The sequence below is a fragment of the Cebus imitator genome, unplaced genomic scaffold (genome assembly GCF_001604975.1).
Source record: "Cebus imitator isolate Cc_AM_T3 unplaced genomic scaffold, Cebus_imitator-1.0 Scaffold33, whole genome shotgun sequence".
NCBI classification, from domain to species: Eukaryota; Metazoa; Chordata; class Mammalia; order Primates; family Cebidae; genus Cebus; species Cebus imitator.
The window spans coordinates 1,035,393-1,061,441 of NW_016107348.1; the positions used below are offsets into that span (position 1 = coordinate 1,035,393).

At 36.0% G+C, this 26,049-nt stretch overlaps 1 protein-coding gene across 1 annotated transcript in view; it reads left to right on the forward strand.

The window, feature by feature from the left end:
- CEP350 (centrosomal protein 350) overlaps positions 1-26,049 on the forward strand; it is a 151,046-nt gene that overhangs the window by 52,390 nt on the left and 72,607 nt on the right. The window contains exons 10-17 of the mRNA XM_037737047.1: positions 1,304-1,962; positions 2,956-3,077; positions 7,160-8,220; positions 9,844-9,994; positions 11,560-11,723; positions 16,372-16,558; positions 19,274-19,491; positions 22,476-22,739. Coding sequence (XP_037592975.1) covers positions 1,304-1,962; positions 2,956-3,077; positions 7,160-8,220; positions 9,844-9,994; positions 11,560-11,723; positions 16,372-16,558; positions 19,274-19,491; positions 22,476-22,739 — 2,826 coding nt within the window. The remainder of the gene's footprint in view (positions 1-1,303; positions 1,963-2,955; positions 3,078-7,159; positions 8,221-9,843; positions 9,995-11,559; positions 11,724-16,371; positions 16,559-19,273; positions 19,492-22,475; positions 22,740-26,049) is intronic.

The following is a 26,049-nucleotide window of genomic DNA, read 5'->3' on the forward strand; positions in this document are numbered from 1 at the left end:
ACGGGGTTTCACCATGTTGACCAGGATGGTCTCGATCTCTTGACCTCGTGATCCACCCGCCTCGGCCTCCCAAAGTGCTGGGATTACAGGCTTGAGCCACCGTGCCCGGCCCATATGCCAGTTTTATTTTTCCCAGCCAAATTTGTTTCAGTTTAATTTGAACTTCTGGAATGGATTCAGTAATATGCAGTTGCAATGATAATTTGGCGTATAAAAGTCGATATACACATACAATACTTTGTATTTCGGCCTCTTCACTTTTCTCTAGCTTGTTGTAAATACACTCATGTGTATTCTCGGTCTCAACCCACGTTACCAAATATTTAGATGATAAAATGATTTTTTTCTGTATATTTATGTTTTTTCATCCTTCACTGAAGAGCTGTAGAAGCTTATTCAACAAATATTTACTGAGTGCCTACTATATAGTAGGCACTACTCTAATCTCTAGGGTTTCAGAATAAGCAAAATAGATCAAAATATCTGGCCCTGTAGAAGAAGCATTCTAGTAAAAGGAATCATTATGTTCTTCATATGTTTCCTGCTAAATTTTGCCTTTTTCCTCTGGAAATAGGGTCAAATACACAAAATTTTAGAAATATTTCAGCATTTGTTTTATGAATGTTTAAAAATGTAAATGTGATCAGATGAGAGACCAATTTTAATCTTTTCCTCGTATCAACAGGAAGTGTAAATTAAAGTTTCAGAAATCCTTTGATAAACTTATCTGAACATAGTGCCATTTCATGTAATTATGAAATGGGTCAGTGTTGTAGAATTTTCAGAAAAACTAACACTTTGAGTGCCATTATTATTTGGCATATGCAGTCTGGTTTTTGCAGAGCTTCAAAAAATATCTTTTTAAATATTTTATTAAGGTATTTCCATTTCCTTGCTTCTCATTGGGATGCCTTCCACTTAAAAGATTGTTGACTTTTTTTAACAGCCTTTTGAGGGGTTGTGGAAAGAGAGAAATAGTACCATTAAATATGTGTATGAGAGATAAATCAAAATGCTAAATATTCATATCAATCATAAGAGCTATCCTTTTTTTCCAAAAATATTTAGAACTGTACTAAAAAAAAAACCCAAGGAAATATAGTTTTTCAGAAGGTTGAGATCCTTCTTTTACTGCTAAAAAGGGAGGTTTTTCTTTCCTTTTATAATATTCTTCAGAAGACTATAGAATGTTTGGTTTTGAGTTTAAGATAAAGTAAAATGCTCTGATTTTCTTGTTAATGCAGTTAAATCTTAGGAATAAATATAGAATTTCAACATATCACTAACAGTTCATACTTTGCAGGGGGTCACATTGGAAGAGCAGAATCTGATCCCAGGTTGGACATTTTACATAGACATCTTCAACGAAACTCAGAACGTTCGAGAAGTAAATCTCGATCTGAAAATAATATAAAGAAACTAGCTTCATCTCTTCCAGATAATAAACAGGAGGAAAATACTGCCTTAAATAAGGACTTTTTACCTGTGGAAATTCGTGGCATTCTTGATGACCTACAGCTGGATTCTACAGCTCACACTGCAAAGCAAGATACTGGAGAGGTACAGAGTCAGAAGTCATCAGCACCAGTACACGCTCCTAGGAGTCATAGCCCAGTAAAAAGAAAACCTGACAAAATAACAGCTAACGAAGAGCCCCCTGTTATTTCCAAAAGGCGCCACTATGACACAGATGAGGTACGACAGTACATTGTTAGGCAGCAGGAGGAAAGGAAGAGAAAGCACAATGAAGAGAAGAAGGCTCAAAAAGAGGCCACGGAACAGAAAAACAAACGATTACAAGAGCTCTACCGGAAACAGAAAGAAGCTTTTACTAAAATAAAAAATGTACCTCCTTCTGAGCCATCAACAACTAGGCGACTACAGGAAACTTACTCCAAATTGCTACTAGAAAAGACCTTGCTTGAAGAGCCATCTCATCAACTTGTTACACAGGAAACACAGGTAATAGTAGTGACATATTCAAAGGAGAGTCATTCATGATTAGGAAACACTTATTTGCTATACTATTTAAAAATTACTCATCATTCCTAGTATACTCAGATAATATTTATAATAATCGTGGCCTTCGTGAAATGTATTAAATAGGAAGAGTAATGAATGTGATAAATATAATGGAAAATAAAAGCTGAATTAAGAATTTGCTACAGTGATTGTTACTGATTTCTTTTCTTCTCATCATTACTATTAGTTACATCCCTGCATGGTTTTTATTGTAGTACTGAGCAAATACAGTTGACCATTGAACAATGTGGGGGTTGGGGTACCAATCCGTGTGCAGTTAAAAATCCACATACAACTTTTGATTTTCCAAAAACTAAACTACTAATAGCCAACTGTTGACCAGAAGCTTTACTGATAACATAATATTGATTAACACATATTTTATATGTTATCTATATTATACACTGTATTCCAGTGAAATAAGCTAAATAAAATGTTATTAAAAAATCATAAGGAAGAGAAACTATGTTGACTATTCTTTAAGTGAAAGTGGATCATCTGGGTCTTCATCCTTGTCATCTTCATGTTAAAGAGGAGGAGTTGGTCTTGCTGTCTCGGGTGGCAGAGGTGAAAGAGGTAGAGGTGGAAGGGGAGGCAGGAGGTGTGCACCACCATACCTGGGAAATTGTTTATTTTTTGTAGAGATAGAGTTTCACTGTGTTGCCCACACTGGCCTTGAACACCTGGACTCAAGTGATCCTCCCACCTCGGCCTTCCAAAGTGCCTGGCTCCTTGTTGAATTTTAGATGGTATTTTGCTATTAGTAGTGTTTGTTTTTTAAGACAAAATAAATTTGAATTGGTTTCATTTGAGGAAAAAAACCCTACATTTATGATCTTTGCAAAGCTGAGGTGACTTAATGTTTATCTTTGGTACTACCTGAATATATCTTTGTGATAGAACTCATATAAATTTGATGTCCTTTTCTCCTAGGCCAGACCAGGGTATCAGCCATCTGGAGAATCTGACAAAGAAAACAAAGTACAGGAACGTCCCCCAAGTGCATCTTCCAGTAGTGACATGTCTCTCTCAGAACCTCCACAGCCTCTTGCAAGGTAAAAGGGGAAGAATGAAAGATGATTAAGGTTCTTTCTTTTTATGAAATTTATTGGAGTGGTCTATGTTCAGTGAATTTTGTTGACTGACTTTGTGAACAAGAGGGCAGAGAGGTTTATTTAGAAATTGGTTCATATCTTCTGATGGATATTTAAGCATAGTGCACATCTGTACTTACTGTATGCCCTAGGCTAATTGTTCAAATTTTACCTGCCCTTTAATGTAAATGTCAGTTTCTTTTACAGTTGGAAGCATTCTTGCCTTCTGTGAACTAAACAATGAAAGTGTGTGGAATGAATGAATGACAGTGAAATTTTAAGGTGTTTGTGGCTAATAATTTTCAAAAGGGATTTCGGTATCCACTGCTATTTAAAATTTCTTCTTATGTCTAAGAACAATTTATCCATCCTACTTTCAAGAGCTATCTTTGGATATGCTTGTGAACATATTAATAAGGACTAGGAAGGGATCTGATTTGATTTCAGATAGTCAACAGACTATTTTACCTTAAATTTTCTTAAGAAATATTTTTTTGTTGTAATATATTGTTTGCAATAAAGTAAACAAAAAAACTATGTGAACTTGGAAGTAAAGGTGATGTTTAGATTACATGGTTATAAATTATACTTTGTAATAATAACCATTTTGGAAAGGGAAAGATTTGTAAACTCTTTGAGAATGCATAAATAGAAATCAAAATCACTATCCAATTTTGGGTTAATACACATGGTTCTTTTTTTGGGGTGGGTGGAAGGGTGGGGATGACAGGGTTTCCAACTCTGTCGGCCAGACTAGAGTGTAGTGGCACAATCTTGGTTCACTGCAACCTCCGCCTCCCAGGCTCAAGCGATTCTCCTGCCCCAACCTCCCGAGCAGCTGGGATTACAGGCATGCGCCACTACTGCCTGGCTAATTTTTGTTTTTTTAGTAGAGACTGGGTTTCACCATATTGGCCAGGCTGGTCTTGAACTGCTGACCTCAAGTGATCTACCGCCTTAGCTTCCCAAAGTGCTGGGATTACAGGCGTGAGCCGCCGTGCCCAGCCCATGTGATCCTTTTCTTTTTCTTTAAAAAAACAATTTTTCTTTTTTCCTTGATGCTCTGAATCAGCAGATCCTTTTTTTAGTGTTTCTTAGGTTCCAGGCAATGATCTAAGTACTCTGCATATATTATCTTATTTAATCCTTGTAATTCCTCGAGTTAGGCACTGTTATTCCTGTTTTACAGAAGAGGTAATTGAGGCCTGGAGAGTTTTCTAAAGGTTAAAGCATTAATGATAGAGATAGGCTTTAATTTAACCAGTCTGACTCTAGAAGCCTGTGCTTTAACTACTCTACATACTACTTCCCAAAAGTGAAATGTTTCATATGATTTGCTTAAGATTCTAAATATATTTAAAACTTTGTATAAATAAACTTAAAATTTTTGTTTTGAGTTTGAATGCTTTTAGTTATTTATTTACTTATTTTTCTAAGTGTCATCTCTGGAGAGGATTGAATGCTTTTAAATAGGTGATACTCTGTAGTTCATCTCATTCGCATTATTGTTGTCAGACGTTCCCCCATATTAATGTCTCAATTTTTACCTTTCTCTGAATTTTCTTCTAATTCTAAACAAGTTATCCAATATTAAAAGCAAACCAAACACAAACAAATCTAGTATTAGACCACATACTACCATGTACCAGTTCCTCACTTTTCTTTTAATATCAAACTTCTTTGACTTGTGATGTCTAACTTACTGTGTCCGCTTTCTTGCTACCCAATTCCTGAGCTTCCCCATTCCTGTTAATAGTTGTAGCATAACTATGTTTAAAGCTTGTTACTTTTTGCTTAACATTTTGGCATTTCTTTTCCTTGCACTTCATATCCTATTATTCTGTGTTAGCTACCTGGAAAACTCCAGATTACATATCTGACCTTGAAAACTGAAGATCCAGCTCAACAATCACTTTCCTTGGCTAGCAGAGTTAATTGCTTCCTGATCTATACTCTACTGAACTTTTAAAATCTTTGTTTTAGCATTTGTGGTGTCTTATTTTAGCTGTTTATTAGTCTTTCATCCCTGCTAGATCTTGAGATCCTAAAGTGTAAGGCTTATACCTTTTTAATTTTTTTTAATTTGGAGACAGGGTCTTGCTTTTTCACACAGGCTGGAGTGCAGTGGCATGCTCACAGCTCACTGCAGCCTCAACCTCTTGAGCTCAAGTGATCTTCCCACCTCAGCCTCCCAAGAAGCTGGGACTCTAGGCATGCACTGTCACACCTGGTTAATTTTTATTTTATTTTTTATATTTTTGGAGATGAGGGGCTTGCTTTGTTGCCCAGGCTGGTCTTGAACTTCTGGACTCAAGTGATTCTTCTGCCTCAGCCTTCCAAGTAGCTTAGGATTACAGGTGTGAGCTACTACTCCCAGCTCAGGATTAAATGATTAAGTATATTCATTTTTGTCTCCTGTTTCTCTACCATCAAAATAGCACTGGGTGTAAAATTGGCATTCTAAATACTTGAATTTAAAGCTCTTGGATTTTTTATTCATCAGTGTCTTTTATACTGTAACTTCTTTTGTATTTCCTTTACTACCAGCTTAGTTTAGGCCCCAGCAACCTCACACTTTGCATTTGTAACAGGCTATATTCTAAGGCATAGAATCTGTGCAGTAGTCTTTCTTCCTTCATTCTATTGACATGCTTTTCAACTTCTTACCCTGGCTACCGTCTTTCAGATGACTTCTTTTAACCCAATTGCAGAATTTTACATTTACCCATATTAGACTGGTTTAAGATTGAAGCCTATAAATATAATATTGCATCATAATTTGGCCATTTGTTGGGTCAGCTATGCCTCCCAGCTTTCTGTCATCTGCAAGTTTGATAAGCATATCTTTATGTCATCATCTAAAAATAATGGGCAAGACCAAGGACAAAGCCTCATGTTGTTCTTTCCCCACTTTTTTTTTTTTTGAGACAGTCTTGCTGTGTTGCCCAGATGGAGTGTGGTGGCATTATCTTGGCTCACTGCAAGCTCCACCTCTCAGCCTCCCAAGTAGCTGGAACTACAGGTGTGTGCCACCATGCCCAGCTAGTTTTTTTTTATTTGTAGTAGAGATGGGGTTTTGCCATGTTGCCCAGGCTGATCTTAACTCTTGGTCTCAAGTCATCACCTGCCTCAGCCTCCCAAAGTGCTGGGATTACAGGCATCAGCCACTGTTCCTGGCCTGTTCCTCTAAGGGTCTTCTTAATAGTTGACACCATCCTATAGTCTCTCTGTAGTATCCCTTAATATAGAAGAAATCCGTGGTCTGGAAATATAGGCAAATGTACCTAATGTTGTCTAGGACATCTTTATTCTGTTTCTAGACTTAATGGATACCCTACCCTGTATATTTATGTTTATAGTTGTATATTTGTATTGTATATAGTTGTATATTTATATTGTATAGTTGGTATTCATAGTTTTGCATTTAATTGTTTCACATTAATTTTTTACAAGGATCTCCTTATTTAGCATGTATATTGTTAAATACAAGTGTTCAGCATAAAGTAAATATTTGTTGATTAGAATGCATTGATATTTAGCAGCGTTAAGCATTTCTCTTTTATGTAATGTTATTTTAAAAATTATTTATAACTTTATAAATGCTAAGGGATTTTGTTTATAGAATTTTAAAGATCTTATTGCCTTAAATTATAGAATTTTAAAGATCTTATTGCCTTCTTAATAGTTTTTAAAAAAAAAACAGCATTTTTTTTGTTTTTATTTTCTGAAAAATATAGCATCTTAGTTGAAAAAAGCAGTTGGCAAAACAGTATAGATGGTAAAATCACATTTTTTTTTTGTACAAACAATACCACGAAAACAATGTACACATAGAAAAATGTTTGGAAGGATGTAATTCTAAATGAAATATTACCAGCGGCTCTTTTTTTAATTGTTTTGCTGAGTGAGCTTTATCTTTTTCATACTTTTTATCTGTTATTTTTTTGTTGCAGTGCATACTCATTACTCATAAATTAGACAAAAACAAAACTTTTTAGAAATGCTGGTTTGATTAACTAACATATTGTGACTTTAATTTCCAGAAAAGACTTGATGGAACCTACATGGATGCAGCCTGACAGATTGAGCCCTCAAGTTCACCATTCTCAACCACAGCCTTTTGCTGGAACAGCTGGAAGTTTACTCTCCCATCTCTTGAGTCTAGAGCATGTAGGAATTTTGCCTAAGGATTTGGAATCTATTTTACCAACCAGGAAGAATCATAATGTGGCTTCAAGGCCATTAACTTTTACACCTCAACCATATGTGACCTCACCAGCTGCCCATACAGATGCCTTGTTAAAACCTAGTGCCAGCCAATATAAGAGTAAACTGGATCGTATTGAAGCCTTGAAAGCAACAGCTGCTTCTTTGTCCAGCAGAATTGAAAGTGAAGCCAAGAAATTAGCAGGGGCCAACATTAACTATGGGTCAACATGGAACACTGAGTATGATGTGCAGCAAGCACCCCAGGAAGATAGACCCTGGACCAAGGCTATAAGTCCGCCTGTGAAAGATGATACTGAAGATGTTTTCTCTGCCCGCATTCAGAAGATGCTGGGTACCTGTGTATCTCATGCAACTTTTGATGATGATCTTCCTGGTGTAGGCAATCTTAGTGAATTTAAAAAGCTTCCTGAGATGATAAGACCTCAGAGTGCCATATCAAGCTTCAGAATGAGATCCCCTGGTCCCAAATCAGAAGGGCTGCTGGCACAGTTGTGTAAAAGGCAGACTGACTCTTCTAGCTCTGAAATGCAAGCCTGTTCTCAAGACAAAGCCAAAATGTCTCTTGGTTCCAGCATAGATTCAGTCAGTGAAGGGCCTCTTATTAGTGAGGGGAGTCTCTCTGAAGAAGAGGGAGACCGGGATGGACAACCTCTTTTGAAAGTAGCAGAAATTTTAAAAGAAAAGGAATTTTGTGCTGGAGAAAGAAATAGTTGTGAACCCATCAAAGAGTTTCAGAAAGAAGCTGAAAAATTCTTGCCACTTTTTGGGCATGTAGGTGGTACACAAAGCAAAGGGCCATGGGAAGAATTGGCAAAGGGAAGTCCACATAGCGTCATTAATATTTTTACAAAATCCTATCAGTTATATGGAAAAGGTGAGAAAAATAAGTATAGCTTGTACTATTTGTAGATTAAGATAAATTATTTTATAATTTCTGTACAAGATATATACTTTAGTACACATTTTTCATTGAGTGGATAATGGAGACTTATTATTGTCCATATTAGTCATCTTCTAAATTTCCTGCAAGCCTCAAATAGAGTATTAGTAATTTTATCTTTAAATTTTCATTTTAAAATTGTTATTGTCATAAAATAATAGTTGACTGGTAGTTGTAGAAATTTTATCTACTTCAAAGAAATTCATAATGTTCAGGATTGGATATATATCAGGTATATACTACATTTTCTGTGACCATAGTTATGTACTTAAATAGAAACTATAGGCCGGGCGAGGTGGCTCACACTTGTCATTCCAGGACTTTGGGAGTCCTAGGCAGGCGGATCACTTGAGGTCAGGAGTTTGAGACCAGCCTGGCCAACATGGTAAAACCCCACCTCTACTAAAAAGACAAAAAAAAATTAGCTTGGTGTGGTTGCATGCACTTGTATTCCCAGCTACTCAGGAGGCTGAGACATGAGAGGCGGAGGTTGCAGTGAGCTGAGATCGTGCCACTGCACTCCAGCATGGGTGACAGAGCAAGATTCAGTCTCAAAAAAACAAAAAGAAACTAAGTATGTTTCTTAACACAGTGGTGATTTGTGAATTCTTGGGAATATGGCAGTCAGGAATTGAGAGGGATAACTAGCAGCATTTCTAATATGAAAACAACTCTATTAATGTTTAAAACTAATTTTAATAGCAATCCGACTTTGAGCAATACTGTATATTTGATTCCTAAAACAATAACTTCTAAAGTTCCCTTCTTATCCCTGAAATCCTGCAACATAGCTTTCATTTTCTATGATAGACTGACTCAATTCCTTCAAGTCCTTTTCTCTATCCTTCCTGCTGTGTATGGAATCTACCCATTTTATACTAACATTACCTTAGAATTTCCAGATTGGAGATTTCCCGTCTATAATAGCGAATGGATTTCATCTGTTCCTTTTATGCTCAACTGGGTATCACATTGCTTTTTCCTAGAATTCATATTTAGGTATTTCTTAATGGTCTTGTATAGACCTTCATGTGCTATTGCTTTCTCTTGGTTAGCCAAATTTCTATTAGTGGTCATTTTAAATTTCTTTTGATTCGAAAGTTGTATTTATTTCTTTTGATGAAATAAAGTGCTTCAGTCAACATATTTATTAATTCTGTTAAATTTTCATTAAGATTTTCTAGTTAAATATTTAGAGATGAAATGAGATTGAAATGTTATCTGGAATTTGCTTTAAAATAGACTGGGGGTTGGTAGATGAAGGTAGTAGGAGGTTTAATTGAAACTAGATTGGTGATGTAATTGTCATTGTCAAAGCTGTATGATGAATACTTTGGTTTCATTATGCTGGTCTCTTTTTCATGTATCTTTTAAAATGTTCATAATAAAAAGCTTAAATAAAGTACTGTTAGATATAAAGGTAAATAGAAAAGAAGCATTATTAAAGGGAACTAAAATACCCCTAAGCCCATATAGTTAATCTCCATGTATGGGATGCTTTTCTTACAGTTTTTTGATTTTCGTTTTCAACCATGCTTCAATTGTTACTTTTGTCAGGGTTTGAAGACAAGTTGGACCGAGGAACATCAACATCACGGCCTTTGAATGCCACCACAACTCCTCTAAGCAATGTCTCATATGAAGATGATTTTGTCTCTTCTCCGGGGAGTGGGACTTTGACAGAAAAAAAATCAACTCTTGAACCTCAGTAAGAATATATTGGCAATATGGAATAAACTCTGAAGAGTGAGAAAAATTTACAAATGAGAACTGTGGTCTGATATTAGCCAAGTTTTGCTTGTTTAAAGATACATGTAGAGGCTGTACATCATAGTGGCTATTAAGAGCATGGGCTCTGGATCCAGATAGCCTTTGTTTAAATCCAGGCTCTCCTGATTATTAGTTGTTTGTGTTTGTACACATTACTTAGCCCTCCTATGCCTCAGCTTCCTTCTCTGTAAAATGGGACATTAATAGTACCTGCCTGACTTGTAGAGTTGTTATGAGTATTAGATGAAATAGAGGGAGGCTGAGGCATGAAAATCACTTGAACCTGGGAGGCGGCAGTTGCAGTGAGCCGAGACTGCACCACTGTGCTCCAGCCTGGGTGACAAGGCTAGACACCATCTCAAAAAAAGGAAAAAAAATCATGTACTTTGAACAGGGCCTGGCACATAGTAAGCAAAATATAGGTTATTAAGTCAATCTTTGAATTCCTAGTAGAGCACTGGAGTACTGGGAAACTACTCCATGGTATAATAACATAAAAAGCTTAAGAAATGGTTTTCTGTGATAGAATTGAGGAAGATCAGATAGATATATGCCTCCATGGTTCCAAGTAATAAGTAATGTTTTTATAATCAAGAAAATATCTAAAATTTTGCAAAGCTTTGAAAACAATAATTATACTGATTATAATATCTAATAATTACTGAGCACTTATTGTGTAAGACACTGAAAAGACCGAGGGACTTTACCTATATTAACTCATTTTTATAATAGTCTGATGTGGAAAGCATTTTGTTATCATTTCTATTTTAGAGAGCAAACTGAAGCAGAGGTTAAATTACTTGTACATAGTTACATAGTAAGTGTATGTAAATTCTCTCCAGACTTTGCTGGAGAGAATCTGTCTCTATATTTTGTTACCATTTAAATTTATCTGTAATTATTCATGTTCAATATCATCTTTTTCAAACATCACAAATTGTAATTGATGTAAAATTATTAGGTAATCTTATAAAAATCGGTTAAATTTAATTAGATTAATAGGAATAGGTATGAAAATTATATGAGAAAAAGCATAGTTTTAAGTTTTGAGCTCTAAGGAAAATATTAAATTTTTAAATAAAAACTTCCAAGGATTTAATTATGGCGACATTTAATATATCACCAATCAATATGATTTGATGCATTTTCTTTCCAGGAAAGAACAGATTATTGTTGTCTGTAAGATTATAAGAGGGGAAATAGTTATAATATATAAATTATAAATTTGAATAGAAATTGAGGCCATGTTTTCCAATATTCAACATTATATATTTTTCTCTAAATATAAGTTTTTATTGGTTTCACTTACCTGAGATTTTTCTTAGTAATAAACTGAACCATAGGGCAATCCAGGCTTACAGTGGTTAAAAAAGAAGTAAAGTGGAAGCCATCTTTGATTGTAGTTCTGTTCTACTAGTGATTAAACAGATTTTTAAATATCTTTAATTTATCTGTGTTGTAAGACTTTTCTTTTTAGAACTACTATTATTTATTCTTTAACAGTAGCCCTTTAGGCCCTCAGGAGGACCATTCTAACAGAAAGTCTGCCTGTGATCCTTCCTCTGTGGACGTTACCTCCCAGCATTCATCAGGAGCCCAGTCTACTGCATCATCTCGTTCATCTACTTCTTCTAAAGGAAAGAAAGGAAAAAAGGAAAAGACACAATGTAAGTGGAATTCCACATAGTAACTTTTTCTTTTATCAATGATTTTATAGTAGTAATCTAAAGTTATGCTTTGTTCCCATAAGAAGTTAGAGGAATTTCTTATGGTAATGTAATTAGCTTTCATATTTATCATTATAATAATACCTTTTGATGTATAACATTATGAGTGTTTTCCTTAATACAAAAGGAATACATTTGCAATGATAAGGAATTAAAAATTAGAGATAAACACTTTTCAAAGAAAGACAAATTTCCTTTGATCGATCCTTCAGAGATTAACTACTATTAACGTTTTTGACATATACATAAAATTACACACACACACACACACACACACACACACACACACAACTTTATTTTAAAAATACATGTAAATAATAATTGCTTTGCAATTGGTTTTTTTAAAAAAAACTTAATAGTGTATATCATAGTATCAGAGATACTGACATATATATATATACATATGCAGAGATATTCTGATACATTAAGTAACAGAATGCTATTCTGATTTTGCTTGTTTTTATGTTTGTTTTTTGAGATAGGGTTTCCCTCTGTCACCCAGGCTGGAGTACAGTGGTGTGATCACAGCTTATGGCTCACCACAGCCTCAACATCCTGGGCTCCATTGGTCCTTCCACCTCAGCCTCCCAAGTAGCTGGGACTACAGGCACACACCACCCTATCTGGCTAATTTTTCTGTTTCTTGTAGAGATGGGCTTTTGCCATGTTATCCAGGCTGGTTTTAAACTCCTGGGCTCAAGCATTCCACCTGTTTTAGCCGCCCAGAGTGCTGAGATTATAAGCATGAACCACCGCACCTGGCTTGTTATTTGAATATATTATAATTTATTTAATTATTTCCCCATTGCTGGATATTTAGGTTATTTTCTTTTTTCTTTATTCCATTGTAAGTACTATTGCATTGAATATCCTTGTAAAGACATTTTTATGCATTAGTCTGGTTTTTTCCTCTAGGGAAAAATTCTAGAGGTGAGATAATGGAACAAATAATATGCCATGTTTAAAATTTGGTATATGTGCTGCCGAAGCGAGCACAATGTTTAAAATTTGGGTACATTTTACCAAATAGCTTTTAAGAAAGTTAGTGCCAGTTTATAGTTCCAATGAGAGTGATAGGAGATATTATTTTTTAATCATTAACCTAATAAAATTTTTGCAATTTGGAAGTGTTCTGAAAGTCTTTGTAGGATGTTTAGACATCATTTTACCAGCTCTTCCTAAACTCTGCATTTTCTTGTGAAAAACAAGTTCAGTGGTATAGACTGTTTCATAAGTGTTCTGAGAATAAAAGAGCTCCATGGTTCCATAAATTTGGAAAATTCTTTTACAATGAAACAAGATTCTTTCCTGTTGAAGACTCAACACTTCAATATGCTAGTGCATTACTTATTTTAGGATAAGGATGAGGCTGTAGTATGAAGCATTGTCCAAGTGTTACTTTGACTAGAGAATCATCAGTCACCGTTTTATGGCATTAGAATTCAGCTGAACACAGTTTAGGAAATCCTGATCTTGCTCAGTTCTTTTATTTTGCAATTGTTAGGGTTTACTAAGTTAGTGTCTCACCTAAGGTCACTAACTTGTTATTGGCAAAGCCTAGATTCTGATTTCTGACTCCCAAATCCAGTCTATCTTCTGCTATGATATACTGCACTATTTTAAAATTTCATAATATAGACTGGGCATGGTATCTCACTCCTATAATCCCAGCATTTTGTGAGACTTAGGTGGGTGGATCATTTGATCCAGGACTTCAGACTCCTGAGGTTCAAGACTAGCCTGGGCAACATGGCGAAACCCTGTCTTTACAAAAAAATAGAAAAATTATCCAGGCATGGTGGCGCAGACCTGTAGCCCCAGCTACTAGAGAGGCTGAAGTGGAAGGATCAGTTGAGCCCCTGAAGTTGAGGCTGCAGTGAGCCATGATCATGCCACTGCATTCCCAGCCTGGGCAACAGAGCAAGACCTGTCTTAAAAAAAGAAAAAACCATGATATATTGAGTATATATGTATTAACAATATGATTTAATGTAGGTTTAAAAAATTATCATCGAAAACAGGTTAGATGAAGTATAGGTAGCATTTTGTGGCTTTCAGTTTCCCTAGTCCTCACCTACAATACCAGAAAAACCCTGATGGATTTCACTTTCCACAGCATCCTTAGTTTTTTGTTCATCCCCAAGTTCTAAAATCAGTGATTTTTATTGTATATACTCCATCTGGTGGTGAAAAAGAGTGTCTGCATGCTCTGTACAAAAATTTACCCAGTGTAGTTGAAAGTAGTTGGTAGATCAAATGGTAATCCTAAGAAAAAATTTTTGCTTTAAGACATGGAATATGGCTTTACTTGGCAATCTTTCAATGTGGGGGCATTTTCTTTCTATATGAGTCCCTTGATTGGAATATAGGTCTTTCTTGCACAGAACATTGTGTTGTCTATAATTTCTAGTTGTTTAAAGTCAAGAAAAAAATTTAAATTGTGTATTTGTTATAAACAATATTAAATAAAGTGTTCTTATTATGAAAGCAGTGCAGCTTTATTGTAGAAAAATTAGTGATAATCAGTATTAACAGCTTGCTTGGTATCCTAAATAGACTTTGTAGAGTCCTTTCTAATTGATTAATAATATTCTGTTTTAAGCCTACACTTCAGTTGCATTAAGCACATATACGCTGTCGTACAACCATCCCCACCAGGCAGCTCCAGAACTTTCTCATCTTTCCATACTGAAGCTCTGTATTCATTCAACATTCCTCCCTTCAGTCCCTGGCAACCACCATTCTGACTTTCTTTGTCTATTGATTTCACCAGGGAATTTAACCATTTTCAAGTGTACAGATCATTAGCATTAAGTACATTCACATTGTTTTGTCATCCTGACCACTATTTCCAGAACATTTTCATCATCTCAAATTGCAGCACTATACCCATTCAATAATAACTTTCATTCTCTTCTCCCAGTGCCTACTAACGACTGTTGTACTTTCTCTCTATGAATTTGCCTATTCTAGCTATGTCATATAAGTGGAATCGTGTTTGTCCTTTTGTGGCTGGCTATTTCACTTAATGTCTTCAAGGTTCATGTATGCTGTAGCATGTGTCAGAATGTTCTTCCTTTTAAGTCTGAATAATTTTCCCTTGTATGTATGTATATACAGCTAGTGCTCGACTTACGACCACGATTGGTTCCAACAGACCGGTCGTAACACGATTTGGTCGTAAGTTGAGTAGGCTGTATGCACGCGGAGATGGTAGTGCTGCCGGAAGCTGGTCCGCACTGTCGTACGCCCAGCTGGGCAACGTTTGCGCTGCCAGACGCGGAGCAGTCATGGCTAGCGATTGTGGTCGTAAAGTCGAATGGTTGTAAATCGCATAGGTCGTAAGTCTATCAATACCTGTACCACATTTTGTTTATCTGTTCATCAGTTGTTGGACACTTGGGTTGCTTTCATCTTCTGGTTATTTTGAATAATACTGCTATGAGTACGAGTGTAAAGGGTAATTTTTTTCACTTTTGTATTTTATTTTGATCTTTAATCACATATATATCATTAAAATTAAAATTTTTTTGTATATGCATATTTTAAAATATAGTGATTTTTCTATAAATTTTTCCAAAAAATTTTAATGTATATATACACATTTGTGTGTATGTATTTATATGTGTATATATATAAAATGTATATTTTATATTTAAAATTTTCTTGGCCACCATTAAAATTTATATGCAGTTTTGTAATCTGCTTTTTAAAAAAGGTAATAATAAATATTTTCCCGTGCTGCTGTTTAAACATATAATCAAGATGAATAGTGTATTAGACTAGAGTCAGGAGGTCTGGGTATATGTCCTATTTCTGCTGTTACCAGAACAGAATGCTCTTGTTAAGCGAGTTATTAAGCCCCGTAGATCTCTAGTTATCTCATCAGTAAATTGGGGACATAGTACTTATTTCACAAGACGTTTAAGAGCAATAAGGTACTATATATGAAGTGCATTTTAATTACAATGTTCTATATAAATGTTCAGGTTACTGTTAGCTGTGTAATTTAGACAGCTATTCTCTTGTTAGAAATGTAGATTAAATTTCTTTAAGTTGCAAAGTTACACATTGATAACATGAATAATTTTTGTTTCGGTCATCTCCTTAAGATATATTTCTATGAGTAAAATTTTTATTCAGTCAGAGAATATGAATATATTTATAAATCAGGCTACATAGTTTTTACCATAGAGTTTTTCAGAAGAATTATGTAGTTCAGTTAGCAGTTCGTACCATTTTTCTTTCAGCTCTAGATTTTATCCTTAAAAAACTTATTTTTGGTTACTTTTTCATAGGGATAGATTAGTACTTTATTGTTATTTAATATACTTGTCTTTTATTACCAGTTGAGCTAAGCATGATTTGTTAATAGCAAGTGGAATTAATGGAAGAAACTTCACTTTCCTTAAATGGAGACAGAAGGATGAACTGCTTTATTTTAGATATGGAAAACAGATTTCGAATACAGTATAGGTCAATTTTCAAATATCTGGTTTATACTTATTTTATTAAAATCTATATATCAGTTATTCTCTCAATAACTTCTAGTATTGGAAATCAGCTTTATAAGAAATTTATTTTACAGGGTTGGATTCATTCACTGGAAATGTCCAGAACTCACCTCTTGATGAGGAAAAAGTGCAGTCCAGCTCAGAACGTGGCTCCCATCAAGGAAAGAAATCTGGAACCAGTAGCAAACTTTCTGTTAAAGATTTTGAACCAACTCTTGATACAGATAGCACTTTGGAGGATCTTTCTGGACATTCTGTGAGGTAAAGTAATGTATACTTTATACTGTAATTTGTATATAAAGTTATAATATCATTTTTTAAAATCCATATGATGAATTTTAGCTCAGCAGTCTCCTTAACTGTGTATATTTGAGCTACTACACAATTCTGTACTTGACAAATAGACTTCATAGCTTTGTTCTGTATTTTAGAATACGATCATGTATCGTCTAGACTGATAACACCTCTTTCTCAGGAATTCTCTCCCTCTACACAACCCAATTTTCTGTGTTGAATGCTGCTGTTACAGTTGTTTTCTTGGCTCAATCTTTTGACTAAGCAGCTACCCTGCATAGGGTGCTTTGCAAGGTCATGGTTGCCCCTTAGATGAATTCTAAGTGCCTAACTCTACTTGAAGTGTTTTCACTGGGCTACCACAAATTGTCTCATTTCTTTTGTATATAAATTTTGATTGTCATCTATTCATTCTTTCAACACAACTACTTAGCATCCTTTTTGTCTTATTGCTTATTTCTTCCTCTGAACTTCTCTGCTCAACTTACTAGACCACTCAAACAGATTTTGAAATCTGACTCTGATATTGATTATGGGACTTGCATACTGTGTTTTTCTCTTTACTTTCTAGTATCATAATACTATGCACTTAGTCTGTTGCCTACAAATAACCTTAAGTTATTGCTAGCTATACGGTTCCTACTCATTTGTCCATGTGACTTTTCATCTGTGCACTGGTTTTGTCTTGGAAATTGAGGCTCTGAGAAGACAGGGATTTATTTTTTTTGTTTTAAAGTAACTTTGTGCTTTTCTTTTCTTTTTTTCTTTTTTTTGAGATGGAGTCTCACTCTTTTGCCCAGGCTGGAGTGCAGTGGGCCGATCTTGGCCCTACCTCTGCCTCCCAGGTTCAAGCGATTCTCCTGTCTCAGCCTCTTGAGTAGCTGGGATTACGGGCGGCTGTCACCATGCCTGGCTAATTTTTTGTGTTTTTAGTAGAGATAGGGTTTCATCATGTTGCTCAGGCTGGTCTCAAACTCCTGACCTCACGATCCGCCTGCCTCGGCCTCCCAAAGTGCTGGGATTACAGGTGTGAGCCACTGCGCCCAGCAACTTTGTGCTTTTTCTAGTACTGTGAAAAATAAAGATAACCATTTTTAGTGCTTTCATGTTACAAATAATATTGCATCATTAATACCATCATTTCTATATTTAAAACTGAATTTTATTTTCTTTGTCAGTGATGTTGGAATTTAGAAAACTTTATCTTAAGAGTTACTCTGATGATTTAACTTGACAAAATTTACAAAGTTAAGCATTTCTTAAATAGGATCCATAGCCAAATAAATTTCATAAATGCTTTATACTACAATCTAGATTCTCCTTTCCCCACCCATTGAGATTCACAGTGGATAAAATAATTTGAGGCTTTGATAAGAAGGAGTCCAGAATTTTTCAGAAATTGTTTAATCTCTCTCTCTCTTTTTTAAAATTTATTTGGCTGTGGTCACTCTTTGTCCCCAAGCTCGCGCTCGCGGGCGCGCTCTCTCTCTCTCTCTCTCTCCTCCTCTCTCTCTCTTTCTTTCTTGGAACACTTATTGACATGATTAGAAATATACTTTTAGAAATGCTAGTCTAGCTAAATTTACTCTGCAAAGCAAATATAAATTCATCTTACAAAACCATAAAGTGAGGTGCAGAGTACTTGTTTGTTGTTGTGTTTTCATTATTTAATGGAAATCTCTTAAAATGATAATTCTTTTTGTGTTTTATACATGAAATAGACGTTAGAAATAGTATGTATCTAAAGTATCAATAGAAAACTAAAGGCCGAATAAACACGTGGGTGCCTCTCAGGACTACTTTTATTCAAATATTTTTATACTGGGTTTGAGAGAAACTTTTACCTTTGAAAGCTATTTCATTATTTTATTAGAAGCTGAAAGCAAAATTGTTTCAGTATATTGGAAATATAACTGTGCTGAAATGCTTTTTATAATGCATTGTTGAATAATTTATTCAGTAAATAAATATTCAGTGCAAGGCAGCATGCTTGATGTTATGAGAAATAATACGTTTAATGAGCTTACTTTTTCAAAGAAAGGTTAGAAACATGCCTTGTATTGAATTAAATGCCTTAAGAGTTGTTACAAACTGTTATGAGATGCTACTGATTAGAAAGTTCAGGGAAGAGATGTAGTATTAAAAAGTAGATATAAAGAAATGAAATATATTAAGTATGTAGAGATGGAGAGTGTGAAAATTTTTTCTCAGACTCTTAGATTAACGAGGGTATAACAAAAGAATCGTTTTTGTCTTTTCTTACCTTTTAATATAAAATATTGTCTTTCTGAGATGTATTTCAATACTCATGTATGGCTGCAATTTTATTGCTGTATATTATCTATTTTAGAAGACTGCTTCATGCTATAATGAGTGAATGATAATAGTTTGTACACTGTAGAGGGAAGAGTTGAGTGCTAGTTTAATCAAGCTGCTCCCTTTCTATTGTACTTAGGGCAGGGTTTGTGCCTTGCTTGTTCACCACTGTAAATCTAGCAATTAGAGGAATATTCGTAGTCATTTATTTAGCATGGTGACTGTATTAATGAATAAATGCCTAAATCACAACTTTTTAAAGTTAATGTTGATAAAGTTCTTTTATATATTGTTCTTTTGAATTATTTAGCTGGTTTACAAAGTACTTTTCCTTTCTCTAATGTTTTTATGGATCAAAACTTCCAGTGTCTCATCAGATAAGGGAAGATCTCAGAAAACTCCAACTTCTCCCCTGTCACCAAGTTCCCAAAAATCATTGCAGTTTGACCTTCCAGGAACTTCTTCAGAAAGACCTAAGTCCTCAGTAATGCCTCCAACTATAACAGGATTTAAGCCCAATGCAGCTTTCGCTGATTTGAATTTGGCTGCCAGCAGAACGACGACAGAAAACCTGGCTCCACCAGGTAAGTAGATCCATGCAATTGTAATTTTTAGAATAAGATATGAAATTTTTTCTCTGAAAATTCCTTTTCTTTCGGTTGAGTCAGAGAGAAATATTATTTCAAGTGAATGTGATTACTTTTCAAGTATTGAAAACTGTAAGAAATTAAATATTAAAAAGCGTGAGATTTAGCAGCATTACCTATGAAATAAAAAAAGAATAATAACAAAAAAAAGCGTGAGAGACTCAGCAATGTTGATCTTTTTCCCCATCTTGCCAGCATCAGTCATAACATGTCTGACAAATATGTCCCATATATGCACACCTGTTTATATGTATATGTATGTGTGTATACATACACACACGTGCATTTGCACACATAGAAGTAAAGTACATTGTACCTGCCTACCTTGTTTTATTGTGCTTGGCTTTATTGCGTTTCGCAACTACTGCAGGTTTTTTTTGTTTGTTTTACAAATTAAAGGTTCATGGCGTTGAACAAGTTCATCAGTGCCATTTTTCCAACAGCATGTGCTCACTTCATATCCCTGTGTTCACATTTTGACAAATCTTTCAATATTTCAAGATTTTCATTATTACTATGTCTGTTACGGTGATCTGTGATTAGTGATCTTTGATGTTCGTGTTCTATCAGTAATTGTTTTGGGTGCCACCAACTGTGTCCGTTTAAGAGGGCAAACTTAATAGATCAATGTGTGTGTTCTGACTGCTCCACCAATTCACTGTTCCCCTCTGCCACTCTCCCTCTGGTCTCCCTATTCCCTGAGACACGATGATATTGAAATTAGACCAGTTACTAACCCTACAATGATCTCTAAGTGTTCACGTGAAAGGAAGAGTCACTGCTGGGCACGGTGGCTCATGCCTGTAATCACAGTACTTTGGGAGGCTGAGGTGGGTGGATCACAAGGTCAGGAGATCAAGACCAGACTGGCCACTATGGTGAAACCTTTTCTCTTCTAAAAATACAAAAACATTAGCTGGGCATGGTGATGGGCACCTGTAATCCCAGCTACTTGGGAGGCTGAGGCAAAGAATTGCTTAAACCTGGGAGGCAGAGGTTGTAGTGAGCCGAGATCATGCACTGCCCTCCAGCCTGGGCATCAGAGCGAGACTCCATCCCAATAAAAAAAAAAAGAAGAAGAAAGGAAGAGTTACATCTCTCACTTTAAATCAGAAGCTACAAATGAACAAATGATTAAGCTTAGTGAAGAAGATGTCAAAAGCCAAGAAACGCCAAAAGCTAGGCCTCTTGTGCCAGTTGGCCAAGTTGTGAATGCAAACGAAAAGTTTTTGAAGGAAATGAAAGGTTTATCACATGAATGATAGATTAGAAAACAAAATAGCCTTATTGCTGATATGGAGAAAATTTTAGGGAATTAGATAGAAGATCAAGCCAGTGGCAACCTAAAGCCAAAGCTTAATCCAGAGCAAGACCCTAATTCTCTTCAATTCTGTATAGCCTGAGAGAGGTGAGGAAGCTGCAGAAGAAAAATTGGAAGGTAGCAGAGGTTAAAGAAAGAAGCCATCTCCCATAAAATAAAAGTGCAAGGTGAAGCAACAAGTGCTGATGTAGAAGTTGCAGCAAGTTATCCAGAAGATAATTGATGAAAGTGGCTACACTGAACAAAGTTTTAATGCAGATGAAACAGCCTTATGTTCCAAGAAAATGTCATCTAGGACTTTCATAGTAGCTAGAGAGAAGTCATGGTGTGGCTTCAAAGCATGAGCTGACTCTAATTAGGGGTTAATACAGCTGATGAGCTAAAGTTTGAAGAAAAGATTTAGAATATTATATAAATTTAATTGATAAAGCAGTAGCAGGGTTTGAGAGCACTGTCTCCAGTTTTGAAAGAGGTACTGCAGAAAGTGGGTCAGATGCTACCAAACAGCATCACATGCTCCAGAGAAATCTTTTATGAAAGCAAGAGTCAATCCATGCAGTGAAGTTCATTGTTGTCTTAAGTTGCCACAGTTGGTTGGGCGCAGTGGCTCACGCCTGTAATCCCCAGCACACTGGGAGGCTGAGGCAGGCAGATCACGAGGTCAGGAGTTTGAGACCAGCCTGACCAACGTGATGAAACCTCATCTCTACTAAAAATGCAAAAAAATTAGCTGGGCATGGTGGTGCATGCCTGTAATCCCAGCTACTTAGGAGGCTAACGCAGGAGAATTGCTTGAACCCAGGAGGTAGAGGTTGCAGTGAGCTGAGATCGCACCACTGCTGCACTCCAGCCTGGTGACAGGCTATCTCAAAAAAACAACAACAACAACAAAAAAACAGTTGCCACAAACACTCCAGCCTTTAGCAATTACCCTGATCAGTCAGTAGCTATCCACATTGAGATAAGACCTTCCACCAGCAAAAAGATTAGGACTTTGCATTTTTTAGCAATACAGTATCTTTAAATTAAAGTGTGTGTGTGTGTGTGTGTGTGTCTGTGTGTGTGCGTGTGTGTGTGTGTTTGTTTTTGTTTTTTGTGTGTGACAAAGCATTTCTCTTGCCTCAGTCTTCCAGGTAGCTGGGACTATAGGCGGGTGCCACCACGCCCAGCTAATTTTAGTATTTTTAGTAGAGACAGGGCTTCACCATGTTGGCCAGGATGGACTCGATCTCTTGACCTCATGATCTGCCTGCCTCAGCCTCCCAAAGTGCTGGGATTACAGGTGTGAGCCACTGCGCCCAGCCCAGTATGTACATGTTTTTTAGACATAATGCTATTGCACACTTACTAGACCTCAGTATAGTGCAAATATAACTCTCATATGCACTGTGAAACCAAAAAATTTGTGACCTACTTTATATATTTATTCCTTCAGACTGGAACTGAACCTGCAGTATCTCCGAGATATTCCTGTATTAAGTCCCAGTTTTTCCTACAAAGGAAAGCAAACTTGATTTTGGCTCTTAGAATGACAGATTTTAGAAATCTGAGGTGTAATTTCATGTTAATTTTTTCATTTGACCATTGTCATGCCCTGCAGGTTCTAAGCGCTTTTCTCCTGCTGGCCTCCATCATCGCATGGCAGCAGAACTCAGTTATCTGAACGCCATTGAGGAATCCGTGCGCCAACTGTCAGATGTAGAAAGAGTTAGAGGCATTTCACTTGCTCAGCAGGAGAGTGTGTCTCTAGCTCAGATCATAAAGGTATTTAATTTAGAGTTTTCTTTTTTAGCTTTCTGTGGTTTTTCTTCTTTCTTCGCTATTTATAATAGTTTTAATGATGACTTAAACTACTGTGCCAAGTAGAAAAAAACAGTCTGCCATATAGCACCTATAAATAAATAGTCCTGGGAAAACTATCAGGATACTAAAAAGATACAGTGTTTGGCAGCCTAACAATAATAAAATCATGCTCTCTCAAATACTTTGTTTTCCATGTTTTCTGCTTTAATTGATAGTATAAAAATCATCTTGTCAAATATTCTTTATATTTTCTCTTTTCATTGATAAATATTGAGGGTTTTTTGTTTTTTTTTTTTTTTAAAGCTTTATTTATACCAAAAAGAAAAGTTTCTGAGATCCAGGTGTTTGATAAAGCCAGGATAATGTGGATTTTTCCTTAGCAAACAAAAATCTAGAGATGGTCTGAGCACTATTCCTTAGTGTAGATGCTTTAAAAAACAGAACCCTGAGGTATTACTTACATAGTATAAAATACACAGATTTGAAGTGTAGAGTTTTGATGAGTTTTAACCAGTGTATTTACCTGTGTAAGAACCACCCTAATCAAGGTATAGAACCGTTACGTTATTACCCCAGAAAGTTGACTCATGCCCATTTTCAGTTAATCCCCCTTCCCAAAGGCAATTAGTGTTCTGATTTCTGGCACCATAGTTTATTTTGGCCTGTTCTAGAACTTCGTATAAAATGAAGGGTCCTTTGAACTCTGTGTTTAACTTATTTTATTCAATATCAATTTAAGATATATCCATGTTGTTTTATCAGTTTTTTGTTTGTTTGTTTTTGCTGAGTAATATTCCATTAATAGTCACAGTTTGTTTATCAGTTTTCTTATTGATGTACATTTGGATTATTTCCAGCTTTTGGCTATTGTAAATATTCCTGCTATGAACATTTTAAAACAACTCTGTGTGTACTACATGTATTTTCATTTTTCTTGTGTAAGTACTTAGTAGTGGTGGAATTGCTTGGGGCAAGTATATGAAGCTTTATAAGAAACTGCCATACAGTTTTCCAAAGTGGTTGTAACATATTATGCTTCTGAAGTACATAGAATTCCAGTTGTCCGTATCTCTGCTATAATTTGATATTATTAATCTTTTATTTCAGTCATTCTATTGAGTGTGAAATAGTATCGCATTGTAGTTGTAATTTGCGTTTCTCTCATGACTGATGATACTGATTGTCTTTTTGTGTATTTATTGAGCATTCTTTTATCTTCTTTTGTGAATATCTGTTCAGCTCTTTTACTCCCTTCATGATGGGGTTGTCTTTTTAATTATTGATTTATAGGAGTTCTGGAAACAAGTTCTTTTCAGATGTATTGGAATTATTGTACTCCAGGCTTTGGCTTATCTTTTCACTTTTTAAACTGTGTCTTTTGAGGAATAGAAGTTTTAAATTTTGACCAAATCCAGTTTTTTGTTTCTTTCCTTTGTGGTAATACCTTTCGTTTTCTAAGAAATCTTTGAGCTGAACGTGGTGGCTCACACCTGTTATCCCAGGACTTTTTGGGAGACCAAGGCAGGCAGCTCACTTAAGCTCAGGAGTTCAAGGTCAGCCTGGGCAACATGGCGAAATCCTATCTCTGCTATAAATATACAAAACTAGCTGTCCACGGTGGTGTATGCCTGTAGTACCAGCTACATGGAGGGGCTAAGGCAGGAGAATCGCTTGAGTCTGGAAGGTGGAGGTTGCAGTAAGCCAAGATTGTGCCGTTGAACTCCAGAGTGAAACCCTGTCTCAAAAAAAGAAAGAAAGAAGGAAAGAAACCTTTGCCTACCCTAAGATACTAAGATATCCTAAGATTCTCTTATGTTTTTTCCCAAAAGCTTTATAATTTTAGCTTTCATGTTTAAGTGTGTAATCCTTCTCAAGTTAATTTTGGGATTTGACATGAGGAAGAGAGTCAAAGTTTATTTTTCCCTAATATATGGATATTCAGCTGTTCCAGGACCAGTTTATTAAAAAGACTTAAATTACCTTAGTGTGTTTATCAGTGATTAAGTAATCAATTATGTGTAGACCTATTTCTGGGCTCATTTTCCATTCATCTTTTCATTTATCCTTAATGTCAGTACCATATTGTTTTTATTACTCTGGCTTTTAGTGAGTCTTGAAATCAAGATACAATTCCTCAAAAGATGGTTTTGGCTATTCTCGGTTGTTTGCTTTTCCATGTAATTTTTAGAATCAGTTTGTCAATTTCTACCCTCCCCCCCCAAAAAAAAAAAGTCTGGAAGGATTTTGATTAGAATGCTATTAAATCTATAGATCAGTCAGCCTGGGGAGAATTCATATCTTAACAGTGTTGCCTTTTCTAATTCGTGAACATGATATATTTTTCTATTTAGATCTTCGAATATTTCTCTCATCAGTATTACAGTTTTCATTGTAGAGGTCTTACACATTTTAAAATGTATTCCTAAATGTTTTATGGTTTTTGATGCTAAATTTTTTTTTTTCAGTTTTATTTTCCATTTTTTCTTCCCAAAAAACCTGTCAGACAGTTCTTTGTGTGGGACTGTTCCCATACTTTGCAGAGAGCCCATCATTCCTGTCCCCCTCCCACCAAATAACAGTAGTGTTGTCCAGTCATTGTGGCAGCAGTAACTCCCTGGACAAATCCAGATGTCGCCTGGTAGAGGGTGGGGGAGGGACTAATGCCAACTTTGTTGAGAATCATTGTATTGAGGAAATGACCCCATTGTAGTGGAGGGCCATCCTGACCTTGAAGTCTGAGTCAGCCCTGAGGTTTTCTAACATTTTAGAAATACATTATAATTCAGGGTTTCTAGATTTGGGCAGAGCATTACCACAGCCTTACATACAAACTTACCACCATTTTTTGTCTACTTTTATTTTGTTTTAATTTAAAAAAAATAGAAATGAGGGTCTCACTATGTTGACCAGGCTGGTCTTGAACTCCTGGCCTCAAGCAGTCCTCTCATAGCCTCCCAAAGTGCTGGGATTACAGACATGAGCCACTGCACCCAGCCCTTACCACCTTTTGAAAACTTCTATTATTTAGCACTACTTCAAAGGAGATGAAAATATATATGTTTGTAGATAACATTGCATGGAATAGTGGTAAGAAGGGTCCTGGTGGCCCGGCGCGGTGGCTCATGCCTGTAATCCCAGCAGTTTGGGAGGCCGAGGCAGGTGGATCAGGAGGTCAAGATATCGAGACCATCCTGGCCAACATGGTGAAACCCTCGTCTCTACTAAAAAAAATACAAAAATTAGCTGGACTTGGTGGTATGCGCCTGTAGTCCCAGCTACTCTGGAGGCTGAGGCAGGAGAATTGCTTGAACCCAGGAGGCTGAGATTGCACCACTGTACTCCAGCCTGGCAACAGAGCAAGGCTCTGTCTC